At 43.6% G+C, this 18,517-nt stretch overlaps 1 protein-coding gene across 4 annotated transcripts in view; it reads right to left on the bottom strand.

Moving 5' to 3' along the window:
- Nucleotides 1–18,517, bottom strand: part of IRAK3 (interleukin 1 receptor associated kinase 3) — a 66,791-nt gene that overhangs the window by 3,895 nt on the left and 44,379 nt on the right. For all 4 annotated transcript variants that reach the window (XM_081822009.1, XM_081822010.1, XM_081822008.1 and 1 more), the window contains 4 exons: nucleotides 6,868–7,066; nucleotides 6,538–6,600; nucleotides 6,285–6,449; nucleotides 108–4,266 (listed from right to left, as the gene is read on the bottom strand). In XM_081822009.1, coding sequence (XP_081678135.1) covers nucleotides 3,742–4,266; nucleotides 6,285–6,449; nucleotides 6,538–6,600; nucleotides 6,868–7,066 — 952 coding nt within the window. In that variant the 3' untranslated portion in view covers nucleotides 108–3,741. The remainder of the gene's footprint in view (nucleotides 1–107; nucleotides 4,267–6,284; nucleotides 6,450–6,537; nucleotides 6,601–6,867; nucleotides 7,067–18,517) is intronic.

The raw sequence follows: 18,517 nt of genomic DNA, 5'->3' as shown, positions 1-18,517 counted from the left end.
GCAGGGAGTCTGCTTCTCCCTCTGACCCTCCTCCCTCTCATGCTCTCTGTCTCTCATTCTCTCTCTCTCGCAAATAAATAAATAAAATCTTTAAAAAAAAAAAAAACCTAACAAGTAAATAGGGTCGGCCTTGGGGCTTGCCCACGGTGCATTATAAGGATGAAAATAGCGAAATTCTTTACTAATTCATGTTTGCTGATCAAAGGGAACACTTGGAGGCTCATTCTTGGTTTCTTCGTGTACCCGAGTCTCCACCTCATGAAGCCATGGAGGTGTCCTCCCATTGCCCATAGCGGGATGCAAGATTAAATTCCTATCAATTAACACTCATTAACACACCCACCAGAAGGCAAATCAAGGAGGACTGGATCACACAAATTCTTCTCATTTCCAGCCACACTGACATCTGCTTGCCATATCATTGATCAGGTTATTGCCAGCTAATCTGACTTGCTCTATAAGATGTCCAAAGTAGTCATACCCTAGCAAGGTGACCTCATCAAAAAAGATTATTGATTAACAATATTTCTAGGGGCGCCTGGGTGGCTCAGTCGTTAAGCGTCTGCCTTCGGCTCAGGTCATGATCGCAGGGTCCTGAGATCGAGCCCCACATCGGGCTTCCTGCTCAGCGGGAAGCCTGCTTCTCCCTCTCCCACTCCCCCTGCTTGTGTTCCCTCTCTCGTTGTGTCTGTCAAATAAATAAATAAATAAATAAATAAAAACAATAGTTCTAGAGCTCCTACTCCAATTAAGCAAAATCCTAAGTAATAGGGTAAATATAAAAGACTTTTTAAAAACGATTACTCTCTCAAAAAACATACACCTAGATGGCAAGGTAGAATCTACTGATCGATAACCATTGGAGAACACTTTAAAGCAGTGGTTCTCGAAGAGAGGTCTACACAAGCAGCAGCATGAGCAGCAGTGGGAACTTGTCAGAAAGCCAAATTCCTAACCCCAGAACCACTGCATCAGAAACTGGGTGGGGTCCAGCAATTTGTGTTTTTAACAAGACTTCCACATCATTTGGATGCACACTAAAATTTGAGAAACACTGCTTTAAGTCAAATAAGCACATTCAAATCAACATAATTCCAACAGACTACAAATGTGCTGAGCCATGGTTGGGGGCTTGTGTTAATCACAGCTTCCTTTATGACCTCTCATTGAAGGTAGTGGGAGGTCCAGATTCAAAGTGAAAAACAGTTTAACATAAAGTCAATTCTTGATTGTCTTGATTACCTCTTTTGAGTTATTAGTGGCAACTTCACACAATCCCAGGCCAATTTCCCCAATTCAGCCAAAATACTTTCAGACTGTATTTCTAAGATAAGCTAAATCAGCTTCATAATGGCTTACTGTATATAAAGCCAAACATCAAAGACTTTTATGCTTCCTTTCATTAACATGTATGATCAAGAGTTTCCAAACTAGGACAGGTCACAAGAATTGAAATCATACAAAGTCTAGTCCAACCCTTTGCCTCTACTAGTTTTGGCACATGGGCAATTTGGGAGCATTGTCAACACATGCCATGAACATATGGGGAAGACCGCAAGGGGCAGTCAGGGCCCCTGAGGACCAGCCTGAGCATGACCTCTCCCAACTGCTTCTGAGCCTTTATGTGGCCTGCCAATCAAACTAAGGCTTTCAACCTCACCATGAGGCCCTTTTTCCCAGAATTATAGCTTCATGTTTCTGACCTTGGTCTGTTAACCTGACCCTGATTCCTGATGACTTCCTTCTTTAATCATCTGTTCTTAAATCTGGACTCCAATCTGACTATGATTAACCCAACCCTACTAATTCACAAAGAAGGAAAGAAAAGGAAGGAAGAAAAGTGCGTGAGCCTATTCCTTTGATGCGCAGAGACTAGAGATCTACCCTTTTATTATAAATGTTCTAGAGAGGGAAATTCCATTAACCCCGTGGAAATGGTTTTCTTGGAATGTTTCCATCCATCATCATAAAGACAGTCCTTATCCCCACTTTATTCAGCAATGTTTACTAGCTGAATTTTTTATTATGTGGGTTCTTAGAGATAATTTAATTCAACTTCACTTGTAAGCAAACAACAGCTCTGTACAGGCTAACATGCTAGGCCTTGAAGAGATGGCCCCTACATACTCAGAGTCTGATAGAGTAATGTCTCCTCCCCCCGCCGCCCCCCGCCCCGCACCACCCCTACCCCCTACTCCCCCACCTCCTTGCAAGATATTCATGTCCTAATCACAGAAACTTGTGAATTACTTTACAGGAGAAAAGAGACATTGCAGATGTGATTAAGTTAAGGGTCTTGAGATGCAGAGATTTCCATGGATTATCTGAGTTGTCCCAACGCAATCACAAGGATCCTTACTAGAGGCAGGAGGGCCAAAGTAAGAGAAAAAGGTGATGAAGAAAAGGTCAAAGAGAAAAAGAAAGAGAAATCTAGATTCAAAGATGCCACATTGCTGGATTTGAGGATGGAGGAAGAGGCCACAAGGCAAAGAATGCAGGTAGTCTCTAGAAGCTAGAAAAGGCAAGGGAATGAATTCTCCCCTAGAGCCTCCAGAAAGAATGCCAAGGACTTCTGACCTCCAGAATTGTAAAATAATTAACATATATATATATATATTTTTTTTAAAGTAATCTCTATACCTAACGTGGGGCTCGAACTCACGACCCTGAGATCAGGAGCGGATGCTCTACCGAATGAGCCAGTCAGGCACCCCAACTTATATTGTTTTAACCCACTAAGCTTGTCATAATTTATTATAGCAACAGTAGGACATTAATACAGGTAGTTTACAACCTAGTAAGAGAGAGAAGATGACATAGATAACTTCGGTACAATTCAGAAAGTGACAAGTATACAACAGAAACACAAGAACAATGCTATGGAAATGCTGATGAGGCGAGTACTTCCGGCTGGGGGAAGCTTCCTGGAAGACGCAGTTCTGCTGGGCCTTGACGGGCTGGGTAGGATTTCAACAGGGGGAGACCCAGTAAACAGGAGGAGTAAAGGCACAGAGTCGGCAGGTATAGGATCAAACAAAGAGCTGACATAGGCCCTTGTGACCAGCCATTTTCTCAGAAACAAAATTTACTTGATTAAAATTTCATAAATTCTACTCAGGATTATGAATGTCAAATTCATTCCTGAGTTTGTAAAAAAAATTATAATAATAGCTAACAACTATATGATATGTGATAAACTATCCTAACAGTTTAAATACAGAAGTCCAGATCTTGGGCAAGAATCCCCTCTCTACAGAGAACGTGTCACAGTCAAGAGTGAATCCGGCTCATCTTCAGGCAGGCAGGCTTGACAGGGATGCGTAGAAAAAATACTAAGTGTTAATTAAAATAAACAAAAAGGTAATTCTTGAAAAAGGCATCTGTTAACATTTACAAATTAGACAGTTCCTATGACCTTCGTGAGCAAGCTAAACAGAACAATGGGATTTAACTGAACTGAACCTACTTAGCAGACTGGAGGCTCTGAGGGCCCATGCTGCTGATGATGAAGAAGACAGGAGAATCCAGTCCCTTTTTTGGTAGGTTTTGTTTGTCTGAGGTCAGAGCTCATGATCTTCAGTAATTTTGACCAGCTCTAATTTAGCCAAAGTGTAAGCCTAGGAATTGGGAAGGAAGGAATAGCATTGTCCAGATTATTGATCTGCATCCCCCAAACTCACCACTGATAGTCCTCATAGCATGACTTACGGTGACAATGTTTTCCCAAGATGGTACCTGCACTCAGGTGCCTTGGCAATACTTGCTTTCTTCTTTATCTTCTGGTGAAATCAATTCCCTTTTGTGCGGTTCACATTCGTTCCAGGAGAATTCGCAGGAACAGCTGGTCTCCACTGGCCTGCTCCTGTAAGAATGGCCTGGAGCTTCTGCAGAAGGGTCCATAAATGCACCATAGGCCCTTGGGTCCTGGGATAGAGCTGAATGCTTTGGAGGCCAATTTTCTTGACAAGACGAACTGGGCCTGTTGCAGGCATCCTCATTTCTCTCACTGCCTGTCTTTCTGTCAAAGCCCAGAAACGTAACCTCAGACTGGCTACATTCAAATGGAACTTTCTGAGTCACTCCATCTTTTCTCGAACCTTTATCATGAGGTGGTGAACGATTATTCTGGTTTTCATCATCTTCCACTGGAATACTTGGTACGTTCTCCAAGAACAGAGGAGAAGGACACCTGAAGGACTTTAGAGAGGTGGGAGGATCCTCAGCAAAATATAACCTGGCTTGAGTACTTTCAAGAGTGGTTAGGACCTAGTTAACCAAGAAGCAAAGAAACATTTGCATTAAGCTTCCATAACCTCTCCTTTCACCTTTTTTCTATCTACCTATTAAGGAATATTCTCTTATTTTCATGAAATAACTTCAACTATAGAGTTCTGAATGGGAAGGTATTATTAAACATTAGCTAAACCCTTTCAGTTTCGTGAGTAAATTAAAAGACTTGAAGCCAAGTATAAAAGAAACTGCACTAAAGTAAATATCAAGAGACCTGAGTTGAGGCTTAGATTTGCCACCAACTACTGTGTGACCTGGGGTGAGTCTCTGTACATTTTTTACTTCAACCTTAATATGCGGAGTACTAGAAAGGGTCAGGGTACAGGGGACCCAATCTGTAGTTCTCAAATGTCAGAATTACCTACAGGAGCCTTCTTAAAATACAGATTCCCTTGGCCCCAACCTATAGATCATCACCGACAAAATATGAAGATAGGGGCCCAGGAATCTATATTTAAAAAGCTTCTCACTTGATTTGGATGTGCAGCCCAAAGTGAGAACTTTTGACCAGATTTAAAAGAACATGTAACATCCCTTCACACACACATGCAATTTTTAAAAATACATTTAGAGAGCTTTACTATTTACAAAGTGCTTTCACACACATTATCTCATTTAATCTGCACAAACACTATTATTCCCATGTTACAGATAATAAAGCTGAGGCTCAGATAAAGGGAATAAATATCAAGAGCCAGTAAGGAGCAGATGTGTTGCTTGACCTCAGATCTGGCTCCCAGTTCCATGTTTCTTCCACTATGTATCTCAAAGCTCTTTTTGGCCCCAAGATTCCAGGTCACATAGCTCTTACTGGTGGTGCCATGCCTAAAATATAGCTCTCCTGACTCCCAGGCCAGTGCTCCTTACATTCTGATTATGCTGACCTCTTGTTTAAAACCCTTTCGTGGGGGCACCTGGGTGGCTCAGTCGTTAAGCGTCTGCCTTCGGCTCAGGTCATGATCCCAGGGTCCTGGGATCGAGCCCCGCATCGGGCTCTCTGCTCGGCGGGAAGCCTGCTTCTCCCTCTCCCACTCCCCTTGCTTGTGTTCCCTCTCTAGCTGTCTCTCTCTCTGTCAAATAAATAAATAAATCAATAAATCTTTAAAAAAAAAAAATAAAACCCTTTCGTGGCTCTACAATAGACTCAGGATAAAACCCCAAATCCCAGAATGGAATTCATGTCCCTCTATCACCTGGAACCTTCTATTATTTTAAGCACTCCAGCTTTTCCCTCACCATATTCCACTTCCATGAACTGCCTGCTGTATTAGTGTCATAAAATCCATCACCTCTGAGGTTTGCAGGTATAGATTCTCTCGACTAAAATGTCCTCTATCCTTACTGCTGCCTAAATTCACCCTGTTCTTTAGAATATAGCTCAGCCATCACCTCCATCGAGAAGCTTCCTTGACTTGGCTGGTATGTGTTCTGACTCTACGTTCCCATTTGACCTGGGCTTCCACCTATCATTACGCTTATCTCTCCGTACTGAAATGCCACATTACCTAATCTGACTCTCACTTTGGACTGTGAGTTTGAGGGCAGCAACTATATCTTGATTACTGGTGTACCCTCAGCACCAGGACCAAGTCTGGCACATGCAAAGTAAGCACTAGCTAAGTATCTGTTGAACAAATAAGCAAATCAATGCATGGATGATTAAATTGATGAGTAAATTTAAAAAATCAGTAGAAGAAATATGTAATGCATTTTTAATAGACCAGATCTCTAAATGAGTGTTGAATAAATTCTCTCCAAACTACTCACTTAAGTCTTTTCATTAAAATTACTCATTTAAGTCCCACCCAACGATGACCTCTCTACCAGAGGACCAAATAATGTGACTTGTGACTTGGAAAAACTATGAGGTTAGAATTCTGTGTTGGGGGCTGGATCTGCCTCATTGATAAAGAATTCACTCAGACATAATTTATCCAATTTAGATTTTCCATGGTTCTGTGGGCTTGGTTTTGAATAAAACCACGTGTACGCACCTCATCCATTGATGGTCTTAACTTTGCCCGCGTGGTAACACACTGGCCTGCCAATGAGAAGAGCTTGGCAGAGAAATTCCGAGGACAGGGATGCACTTTCTTATCTAGAAATGAAAGACACGAATCGAGGCCTCTCTTCTCCATCAATTCCATAAGGAGATCCCTCTAGGAAGAGAAGAAGACAACTTTATCTTTCAGAACTCTACCCCAAAAATGACCGAGAGATAGGAACAGAGATGAAGACAATTCTCACCAGCTGGATATGCTTTGGATCATCTAACACCACTTTACAACCTGTCAGAACTTCCATTATTACCTATAGGGAATATATAGAAAGTCAGCTACATATGTTAAATATATACATAGAATTAGTTGCAGCGATTAACCTTGACAATAGGTAACGTTCGTTCTAATTAATGACTCTATTTTACTATTTGACTGATTACATAAAATTAATGTATAAGACAATGAGTAACAGGAAATCAATAGGTCTAAAAGTGAAAGCCCTTATAAAAATTCTTAGAATTTAGAGCAGTCCTGGTGGTAAGCTTTCCTCCTTTGTTGACTGGCACTTGGTACTCACAATTCCAAAGCTATAGACGTCCGTTTTAATGGAAAGTTTGCCCTGTCTGATGTACTCTTCGGGCATATACCACAGATGTTTACTGCTGCTGCTGGTCATGCTTATGGTAGAGCTCTGATGTTCCAGGTGGGGTCGGAAGTGTGCCATGCCAAAATCAGTTAGTTTGGGGTGGAATTGATCATCCAAGAGTATGTTTGCACTAAAATTGTAATCAAGGACAAACAAGACAAAAACATAAAGGCATCCCGGTGAAAAACAAAATGACAAACTCACCTTCATATCTGGTTAATTCCAAACGCTGACAACACAAAGCCATACATAATTTCCCATGAATTAGAGGGCATCTTCTCATATTTCTTAAAGTATAAATACAAGTATTATACAAAACTCTAAAATGAAAACCTGGGGCGCCTGAGTGGCTCAATCAGTTGGGTGACCGACTCTTTAGTTCGGCTCAGATGGTGATCTCAGGGTCCTGGGATCAAGCGCTGTCGGGCTCCGTGCTCAGCAGGGAGTCTGCTTGGGATTCTCTCTCTCCCTCCGCCCCTCCCCCCATTCATGCGCATGCTGTCTCTTGCACTCTCACTTTCAAATAAATAACTCTCTAAAAAAATAAAATGAAAACCTGACCTAAGAACAGTGGGCTTTTCAAATTTATAGATACATGTAGGGAGTTGGTGGATAAAGCTGATCCTTTGCCAATAGGAGAAACTAAAGTTAAGCAAAGTAGCTTTCCTTGTGCTCTTCTGATACATAATGAGAACATGAAGTGGGTTTTAATCAGCTAATAATCAAATACCTGTTACGTGCCCAGAGCTGTGCTGTGGAATGTCCAGCCTATCAGCAGAGAGCCACTAACCTGCAATGAGGTGAGGAACCTTTGGTAGCTCTGCCTTAAGGATAAACCTAGTCCACTGTCCCATCTGTATGGACTTTCTATGGAGTAAAGGCAAAAATGTCTTTGGGACTTACTTAAAATATAAATATCTGCAGAGGTAAAGGCTAAGTGCCTAAAGTCAGTTTTAGCTACCTGTCACATTAAAAGCCTTAAAAATCACTTAACATCTTGGCTGACAGGTAAGCATCAGCTTACTTTTACCTTCAAAGGGCTGCCACATCAGGGATGCGAAAGGCTAAGCCCATGCATTTCACACGGCCCCCACTGGAGTGAGTCCCGGCTCTGTCTTACCCTGGCTCCGTGACCGCAGGTGGCTAACTTCACCCCGTACGCCTCAGTGTCATTTTCCTCACAAGTGAAATGAGGCAAACAACAGAACTCACAGAACTGAACACAAACAGCCTACTACCCGGCATACAATAATGCCCAATAAATGGTAGGGAAGATGAAAATCAGTAACGAATCATAAGAGAGCAGATGGATATTGACAAAACAGGTGGGTGGACCAAGAGAAAGTAATCTGTTTCTCACTTCTGCTTGGGGGCTCTTCAGAGCTTACTTTTTGTTCCCTGAAACCAAAGCTTCTAATACTAGGTCTGCCCATCCAAAACGCAAGTGGTATATTTGTAGTGCTACACGTTGTTATTAAAAGTGGTAACAGCGGGGCGCCTGGGTTGCACAGTCAGTGAAGCGTCCGACTCTTGATTGCAGCTCAAGTTGTGGCCTCAAGGTCATGGGATCGCGCCCCTCGATGGGCTCCGTGTTCAGTGCAGAGTCTGCTTGAGATTCTCTCTCCCTCTCCCTCTGCCCCTCCTGCTCATCTCTCTCTCGGTCTCTCTAAAATAAACCAATCAATCTTAAAAAAAAAAAAAGTGGTAATAGCTATGGGATAAGGACAAGAAATTCTTAATCCTGAACAAATACTGGTTCTTACAAAAGTTCCAGAAGTCCCTTGCTCACCTTGTACAGGTAGGCTGACAGGCAGAACCTAGTTTCAGAGGTCTGAATTGCAGGTGTCTTAATAATCCAGAGTACTCAGAGTCCTACTTCTGTCTTGAGGATTCAAAGCTGAGACCTTTAAGAATTCTAGCCCGGGGTTGCCTAGGTGGCTTAGTCGGTTGGGCGTCTGCCCTCTGCTCAGGTCATGGTTTCCAGGTCCTGGGATTGAGTCCCATGTCAGGCTCTCTGCTCAGTGGGGAGTCTGCTTCTCTCTCTCTCTCTCTCCCTCTGCCCCTCCCCACTGCTCGTTCTCTCTCTCTCTCTCTCTCTCAGAGAGAAATCTTTAAATCTTTAAAAAAAAAGAAAAAAAGAAGAAGAAGAAGAAAAAAGAATTCTAGCCCGGAGTTTGTCTAGAACCGAGTTAAGAACAGACAGCATGAAGACATTTCTCAGGACCCTTTAAGGATCCAGAACACATTCTAAACTTGATGTCACTCTCTGTCTTTTTTTTTTTTTTAAAGATTTTATTTATTTATTTGACAGAGAGAGACACAGCGAGAGAGAGAACACAGCAGGGGGAGTGGGAGAGGGAGAAGCAGGCTTCCCGCCTAGCAGGGAGCCCGATGCGGGGCTCGAACCCAGGACCCTGGGATCATGACCTGAGCTGAAGGCAGACGCTTAACGACTGAGCCACCCAGGCGCCCCTCACTCTCTGTCTTTAAGGGTGGCAGGAGAATTGCAAAATCCAAAGAGCCCACCTCATGTATCAGTCCCAAGGCTCTTACCTGTTGTGTGATCCTTGCATTTATGAGAACCTCAGAGAGGGCCCAGCCCTCCAGACTTGTATCAATAATCACAGTCCTCATTTTTCTCCTGGCCTTGTCTCTTCTCCGTATATTTCAGACCTGGCAGCTCCTAAGGCCAGCCTGGGTCCCGCACATCTAGGGCACTCATCATCCATCTCATTTGGAAAACAGCGTTGACTATCCTGACAAACCTCTGAAGATGTGGAGTCCACTAGAGCCGGATCCTACCTTCTCTCCAGCTCCAAATAAGAACAGGCATTTTAGTTCAAAATTACTTCTTCCATAGGTATGTGTACACCTCAAGGGCTCCGGTCAAGGAGGAGCCTTCTGGAGATCCCAGGATCATTTCGGAGTGCTGGGGTATTTAATGCAGGAATTTGCCACATGTGCGGGGAGGTGAGATGGGTAGAGAGTTTCATTAACTCCCCTTAGCAGGACCCCACCTTCTGCCCCTCTGGCTTCTGCCGCACTGAGAGCCTAGCTCTCTTCTGCACACACCCCCTCCCCCTGCACGCACACACTGGATTTCAGCATAGAGGGACAGAAAGACTCTGAATGCCAGAGTCTCAGTGTCAAACATCTTGCCCTCTTCTTCCTCAACTCCGGCTCTGAAGAAGGTATAAAATCATAACGTAAAATGCTAGACCCATGAGGATGCAAAAGCCGAATTTGTAAAACACTTAGAATTCCTGAAGAATAGGTCTTTTCTAAGCACAAAAGAAAAAAAAAAAGCCTCAAAACCAAAATCATTATCTAATCCCTTTATTTGCCCCTCAGCAAAGCTAGTGGGAAGCTTTCAGCAACTTGACTCATGCTCTTGACAGACTTAGGGGGAGCGGGTAACCACAATGTGTGACACAGTAACACGCACAGAGGGCTTCGGGCCAGTGAGGGGCTGGCAGTCAGAATGTGCAGTGCTTTACTCCGTTCTAAAGAAAAGTCAACAGGAGCTGAGGAAGAAGAATGTTCTGTTTTAAGAAAGTAGGAACTGCAAAACCCCTTCAACAATGAGGTCTACCCTAACTCTTTCCCTTACTGCAGCTTAAATAGAACATTCATGCCGTGCCTTCAACTATCACGCAGGTCAATGGAATATGTTTATCCTATGGGGCTAAGAACAGATTAATGAAATAAAGACAATATAAACTAACTGCAATCACGTAACAGTATAATTGAACAAAAGGGGCGGCTTGCTAGCTATCATGCTTACCAAAGAGATAGACAAGACACATGTAATGGCCCATTCAATTCAATTTAGTGTCTCCACAACCTATTTCTGCTATTCTTTCCCACAGTGCTCCTTACTGTAACACAGACCATCGCCTCTCTAGATGATTCTTCTAGTACAGGATCAGTGGTGGTACACTGAGGAGAAGGGGCAAATCCTACACAAGGTGGTCAGTTTGTGTCCTGACTCTGGGGAGTAACATACTTCATCTTTCTATTGCCGGGGGTCTCCACGACAATTCTTTTTGAGGGACTTGAACCTCCCAAAGGCTACAATAATTGCTTTCTTTGCACGTCAGTTTTTCTCCTGATTTAGTCGAAGCCCTTGGGCCTAAAATATAAATACAAAGCATGATGATGCATCTAGATTATAATGCAGAATTTGAATGGAAGTGCAAATACACACTTGACATGTAAGCACATGACTGGTTTTTAAAAAGACATATTTGTAAAGGATTTGAGGGGGGAGTTATTGGTACAGAGTAGCCCAGTCCCTGAGTGCCTGGCAATTCTCCAGAAAAGTCTGGACTCCAACAAATTGGTCCCAGAGATAAAGAGGATCCACCGGCCTCTTGGTGACAGCCTGAGGCAACAGGACATCTTGCTGTTACAACACCGAGACACCCCTCACCAGATGAGGCAAGATCCAACTTCTCAGGGAAGCTACAGGTTACTGGAAAAGGGCATACACACCCCCTCCCCCCAACTTCAGCATGCCCAGCATCTGATGCAGCTGAAGCCCTTTCTTCCCCCTTCGATTGTACGACCTTCTCTTTCTTTTCCATTGAACCCAGGCAGGACTCAGAGACAGTATTAAAGGTTGTTACTGCTTTATTGATGATTTATGAGTCCTAGACTCTCTATGTAAAGGCCCAGCCAATTAGGCATATTCCTGCGTTAAATGTGAAATTTCGCCTCTAACCAAACTAGCGCAACTTCCCTAAGGCTGAGTTTCCTCATGGGTAAAAAGATCGGAGGAGGCTTACCTCTCAGGGTTGTTACAAGGATTAAATGAGAAAATGTATTCAGAGTGCCTGCTACACAGGGAGGGCCCTGAAATATACTCTGAAGGATGTAGGCTGGCCTTTGTCCATCCTACATCCACCTTAAAATCCCAAGAAACTTGGTTGGGGATCTCTAGAAGTTCAAGGCACCAGTCTGAAATAACAAAGGTACAGGGGGTTGCACGATGACCCTGGAGATCTGGGGATCCTTGGGTTAATTAGTTTCAGGGTGTCTGCTGAGTTTCAAAATAGTTCCAGAGAAGTTCTGGAAGAACCTGACTAACGTAACATTTCCAGATACTCTAAGATCATGGAGAGAAAAGAAGAATCGTTTGGCATATATGTGTGCATGCATGTACTTATGTACACACGTGTATAAATAAATGGATGTTGGGGTTTAGAGACAGTGATGGCAAACAAAATTAACAAGGACAATTTAAATTTATGTACTATTTAATTGTGCTGGCATCCCTTAGAAAAAATAGACTTATCTGGAAATTTTCGAAGAAGGGAGACACTAGGGGAAAATAGAAAAATTGGAGGAAAAAGAATTGTTTATATCTAAAATGTTTCTGAAAAACAAAAGTACATTTTTGGGGGGGGAGGAGGGAGGTGGGAGAGGAGAGGGAGGAGATTCATTAATTAAACAGTCAACCCATCAAACAAACATACTTTGCATTCCCTGTAGGTTTTGCATCCCTACTAAACACTGAGCTGAGTGGGGTCCTTGACACACACATCAGGTCTGGGGGGTAAATGCAGGCGGAGCTTGGGTCCTCAGGCAAGGGTGTCACGGTTGTAGGAAGGGGCCAATCTGTGATTTCCTAGCCTCCCTCCCAGCCACTCAGTGTTTCTAGTCCCTCACAAAGGAAATTCTCCACGCATTCACTACCGCCGTACATCTCTGATCAATCTCTCTTTTTTAAGAATTCATTTTTAAGCATATGGCTTTTCCCTTCCTTTCTTTCCTAGACCACGTCCCTCGTATGAAAGGCTGTTTCACTTGGCAGGAGACACATGGCAATACGGACTGAGAACATGATCTTATAGGAAACATTAGAAATGTTCACCGAGATTATCTTGGCTTTGGAAACATTAACAGGAATGAATGCCTGGGATGAAAAATGCCGAGGATAAAATGCATTTCAATTTAAAATCATTCATAAATGTGAAAACAATTAAGCTGGCTAAGGGATAGGATGGAAATAACAAGGTTTACTGCTTTCAGATGCTTTTATGTGATCCTGTAATTCAAAAACATCTTCGTTTCCCAAATAACAGAGACTTTGCCAAGAACAGAGACTTCAACTCTTTATGATTCTTTACTTTAAATCCTTTTCCTCCTTAAATTCCACCATCTGGACTTGAATTTTGTTTTTATAACATTCCCTTTGAAGAGTTGAAATTACTAAGACGTTTTTGGGCTAACCAAACCACTAGACTTCTTGAAAATACCTTTGAAATGTGGGCTCGGCTTCCTCCTTGGGTGTTCCGCAGCTGCGTCCTTGATGGTGTCGCCTTAGAAAACTATGTATTCTCACTGCTTGAACAAGACAAAGATTCCCAATGCTGACCTCCAGGCTTAATCTCCCCTCAAAGTCTGCTGCCTACTGCCATTTTCACTAAGAGTCCAATGTCAACATTTCCAAATTTGCACTCGTGATGGTCTCATCTCCTGCCCGATTTCCCTGTCTCTGCCCATGAAACCAACATGCTCGCAGGAATCCCAGCTAGGAACACTTAATTGCCTAAAAAGACCATGATTCGGACCCACACAAACATAGAACCCCACCTCCTTCCCCATCTGCAGACATGGGATAGAGGCAGATTACAAACCTCTGTAAATCAGCTTTCTCCTCTGTCATACTGAGATAAGACCAATGATATCCAAACTCAGGGTTGCTGGGAGGAGTAAGTTATTCAGTCAGCTTTTATGTCAGGTCTAAAGTCAGGCTGGCCTTCACCGAGTTCCCTAATCTGTCTGCAGCCTATCAGCTCCCTTGAATGCATTGGCACTTCCCAATGGTCTGGCTAGACAGTGCTTAGTACTGTTCGGGGACTTTCTTTATACTGTTCCCCTCACCCGAAAAGTACTCCTCCTTCCCTTATTTTCATTCAAATCCTCTTTGCAGCCCAAGATTCACTTCCTCCCTGAAGTTTTCACTCTGCTACTCTGAATTCCAGTGGTTCTCCTTCCCCCAAGTTCCCATTGTGCCTCCTGCACTATATCATCTGGCACTTACTCAGAAGCCAGCTTATGTTGTTTACCTAAGCATAATGTTGAGTCTATAGCAGATACCAAGCAAGCAATCGTTGATATAATCACTTAGTAACTTAAGAGAATTTGAAACCATAAGTGGACCTAGACCACTCCGCATATGGCAAATAGATGGCCCAAATGCTGCCAAAGCATCTTCCCGGTTCCTTGGCAGACATCACTAATTGAGTTCAGAATGCCCCCACCCCAGGTTCCCTTTCAACACTGCAGGTGGGAAGTCATTACCAATCCACCAACGACGGAATGTGGGATGAAACAGATTTGTCTTCGCTGCTCTAGGATCATCACTTCCTTTTCAGATGCGGTAAATGAGCGCACATGGTCGAAATGACTTGTTTTTTGCAAAATAGCTTGTTAATGGCAGAGCCGGGACTAAAGCCTAACCCTCCTTTTTCCGTTTGCTACTCTTTCAATTTACTACAGTTAACCGAAAGAAACATCTTTTTGTTCAGCTACTCATAAAAGATAAGAAACTGTTGATTACCGAGCAAACGTAAAATGAAATTTCTCTCTTCTTTCCTTCAGGTATATAAAGATAACCGTTGAGGCAAAAGAACAGTTGATGGGTGAGTCACAGGAAGACAGATTTTAGCTCAAAAGAAACGAAGTTCCAATCGTTAGAGCTGCACCCAAATGGAGCACTAACAACACACCGTGCAAGGGTCCAAGGACAGGCTGGATGAGACACTTAGAGACAGTCTCCATGATGTGGCAGGAACGACAGCTTACTGCCAAGCCTGGCCCTGGGCTTTACACTCATTACCTCACTGCATCCCCACAACTCTGGGAGGAGGGTGCAGGCATCATCTGCCCTTTTCCGGACAAGGAGTTTTATTTTATTATAACAGTAGAACATAACCCTTAAATAAAAATTTTAAAAACATGATATAAAAGTAAAACATAAACCATTAATCAAAAAGCCATAGTCTCTCCATCTACATAAAACCTTATTCATATTTTGGTATGTTTTAATCTTTTTTTTTTTTTTAAAGTAGGCACCATGCCCAGTGCAGAGCCCAACACAGGGCTTGAACTCATGGCCCCGAGATCAAGACCTGAACTGAGAGCAAGAGCCAGTGGCTTAACCGGCTGAGCCACCCAGGCACCCCTTAATCTTTTTGAAAAATTCATGAATTTGTAGTTCTACAAAGTTATAACTGTATACTGTATACTAGTTCAATTTGGTTTTTTTCACTTAGTCTTACTTTATGCGCATTGTTCCATGTTATTTCATACTATTAAAAACAAACAAAAAAAACATTATTTAGTAATGTCAAGTGATGTATGACAAACTCTCCTGTGATTCATCCGTCTGAGGTCCAAATGCAGAAAAGAAAATAAAGGTAACAATATCTTCCATTTCTTACTCCATCAAAAACAGAGCCCTGACTTAGTCCCAGAAAAGGTCACTGTTGAACACATTTCGAGATGTCCTTTTTCGAGCCAATTATCAGGGCCGTGCAATAAAATGACATCTCTCCTAGAAGCTGCCTTTCCTTCCAAAGAGTGAGAAAATGTATATGACACGAACAAAAGAATAGGAATCTCAGACTGTCCTCAAAGCACTAGGCTGTACAAACAGGGACCAAGAATCAGGGAGGCCCAAGTTTAGAGCAAAGTGAAGAGTTCATTTAAAAGAATCGGGAGGGTAATCTGGGTCAGCCAATTCACATTTGGTCAAGACTGCTGGAGGCTGAATGTCATCACCATCAGATGTTCAGTGCCCTGAATGAAATGGGTTGGTCCCATTCCAGTTCCCAGAGAACAGGTGCACACAAAGAAAGGGGGGGTGGGATGTACTGTTATAGTTGGCACTAATTAACATCCTTGCTGGCAGGCTCAGCAGAAGGGTCAAGAGTTCATTGGCAGTAGAAAGGGCTGATTCAAGGGGCGCCTGGGTGGCTCAGTTGGTTAAGCGACTGCCTTTGGCTCAGGTCATGATCCTGGAGTCCCGGGATCGAGTCCCGCATCGGGCTCCCTGCTCGGCGGGGAGCCTGCTTCGCCCTCTGACCCTCCCCCCTCTCATGCTCTCTGTCTCTCATTCTCTCTCTCTCAAATAAATAAATAAAATCTTTAAAAAAAAATTAAAAAAATAAAAAAAGAAAGAAAGGGCTGATTCGCTCTGGAATCACTGATTCCAGGGACACACTGATGAGCCATGTGAAACCACAATCTCAAAGAAATGCCCACAGCCCTGGAACTCCATACCTGGACACGTGCCCAGGCGGGCATAGTCCATAGATAGTTACGTCTGAGTCCTCAACCCCTTTGGGAAACCCAGAAAGGCAACACTCCTCAGCAGCCCCTGCACCAACTAACAAAATAGAATATGCTGGTAGCACATATCCAGTTTAAACCCTGCCTCTTCCATGAAATTCTCTGTATCTGACCAGATATCTTTTGGTGCTCTGTATCTGTAATACTGTTGGGCACTCTGTCTAGCAGTGTTACTGAAATTATTCTATAGTTGGCCACATCCAGACAAGTACCTGAGATACTGGCCTGGAAGAAAGAGCCTCCTCCTAAGTGTGAGACATCGTAAGAGACTCCAGACCTTTCTGTTCCCACCTCTAGTCCCAGAAACGCCTCAGAGTCCCTCGTAAGGGCTTAGCTTATCCTACCCAGGTCCTCAGCCTGGTTAGCATGCACACCCACTACACCCCTGCCCCCCACATTCCTCATCCCTCCCAGGAGCCCTTTCCTTCTCCGGTCTTGTCCCTTCCTTTCCAGTCAAGCCATTTTTCTTGCTTTCATTATACACTTGGCAACCCTTTAGTTGACTCCTTCCCTTGAACAAATGATTGCCTCTGCTAGGAATATTCTTTCCTGTTCTTTTAACCAATCCACTGTCATGACCCATCTCCTCAAAGGCTGGGCCTGGAACTCTGCAATTAGAATGAACCTTCTTAGACCAGGCAGGCATTGAGCATCTTAGGTGTTTCACCATATAGTTTCTGTGTTTGTGTTATGTCTCTGATCACCAGGTTGAAACTTCAAGGATAAGACGATGATCACCAGCATCTACCCCACGTGGTCTAATACAATGCTCTGCATACAACAGATGTTCCACATATATTTGTAAACTAACATAAACATGATTTTCAAAATGTTCAATAAATATATGTTGACACAGAAGTGATTTTTCTTAAAACAGAGCTTAGTTTGTGGGACCTACTTTTCAAACACAGTAAGTTGATGATGGAGGTAAGTGCCATGAATAGAATGTTTGTGTCCCCCCTCCAAATTCATATACTGAAATCCTAACCCCCAATGCGATGGTATGTGGAGGTGAGACCTTTGGGAGGTGATTAGGTCAAGAGGGCAGAGCCCTCACGACTGGGATTAGTGCCCCTATAAAAGAAGGCCCAGAGAGATCCCTTGCCCCTTCCACCCTGCGAGGACACAGAGAAAAGATGGCCATCTATGAGTCGGAAAGTGGATCCTCACTAGACACAGAATCAGCTGGTGCCATGGTCTTGGACTTCCAGCCTTCAGAACGGTGAGAAATAAAAGTGTGTTGTTTATAAGTCACCCACCTTCTAGTATATTGGTTATAGCACCTGGGATACTTACCACTTGGTTAAGAGTGGTAATAAGTAAAAAAAGACAGATTGGCCATCATATCTCTTAGCCTTTGCCATCAGATTCCTACCACATCTTCATTAATTATAAGAGAAGCTACCATGTGATGAGTGCATTCTCTTTGCCAAGCATCGTATGGACTTTATGGCATTTAATTCTAAAAGATAGATGCTATTATTCTTTTATGAGCATCTTGCAGAGGGAAACACTGATGCTTACAGAAATTAAGCAGTTTGCTCAGAATCACATTAAATGGAAAGTCAGTTTCTTAAATCAGATGTCTCTGAAACATTAGGGGATAGTGAGCTAAGAGGAAAGGATGAGGGCGCCTGGGTGGCTCAGTTGGTTAAGCGACTGCCTTCGGCTCAGGTCATGATCCTGGAGTCCCGGGATCGAGTCCCGCATCGGGCTCCCTGCTCCGCGGGAAGCCTGCTTCTCCCTCTCCCACTCCCCCTGCTTGTGTTCCCTCTCTCGCTTTGTCTCTGTCAAATAAATAAATAAAATCTTAAAAAAAAAAAAAGAGGAAAGGATGGGAAGAAGGTGGGGAGGAAAGTCGATGAAAAAGAAAAATCACGTGGTCCCATTTTGCAGAGCACCAGGCAGTCATATCTCTCCCCGTGACGGCAGGGGCTGCAGCGATGTGGCCCAGATCCCTTCTCCAGGACCCAGGGAAACAACAGTTCCCCAGCCAGGGAGAGGGGGCTGTTGATGGCGCACAGCTAAACCCGTACCTGCAACCTGCCCTTGGTCGAAGGGAGCTGCCTCGTCCAAGTCATAGTGCAAGTCACAGCCCCACGCAGGGCTGGTCAGACGCAGGGGTGCAGAGACCCGAGCACCCTGCCGCACTTCAGGGTATCTTCGAAGGGCCATCCCAGCACCAGTGCTCCCCATGGCAGTGACCGAGGCCTCTACTACC

The sequence above is a fragment of the Leptonychotes weddellii genome, chromosome 5, assembly GCF_054177405.1.
Source record: "Leptonychotes weddellii isolate Sample4059 chromosome 5, ASM5417740v2, whole genome shotgun sequence".
NCBI lineage: Eukaryota > Metazoa > Chordata > Mammalia > Carnivora > Phocidae > Leptonychotes > Leptonychotes weddellii.
The sequence above is the reverse complement of the archived record's forward strand: the minus strand, read 5'-3'. Positions and strand labels throughout refer to the sequence as shown.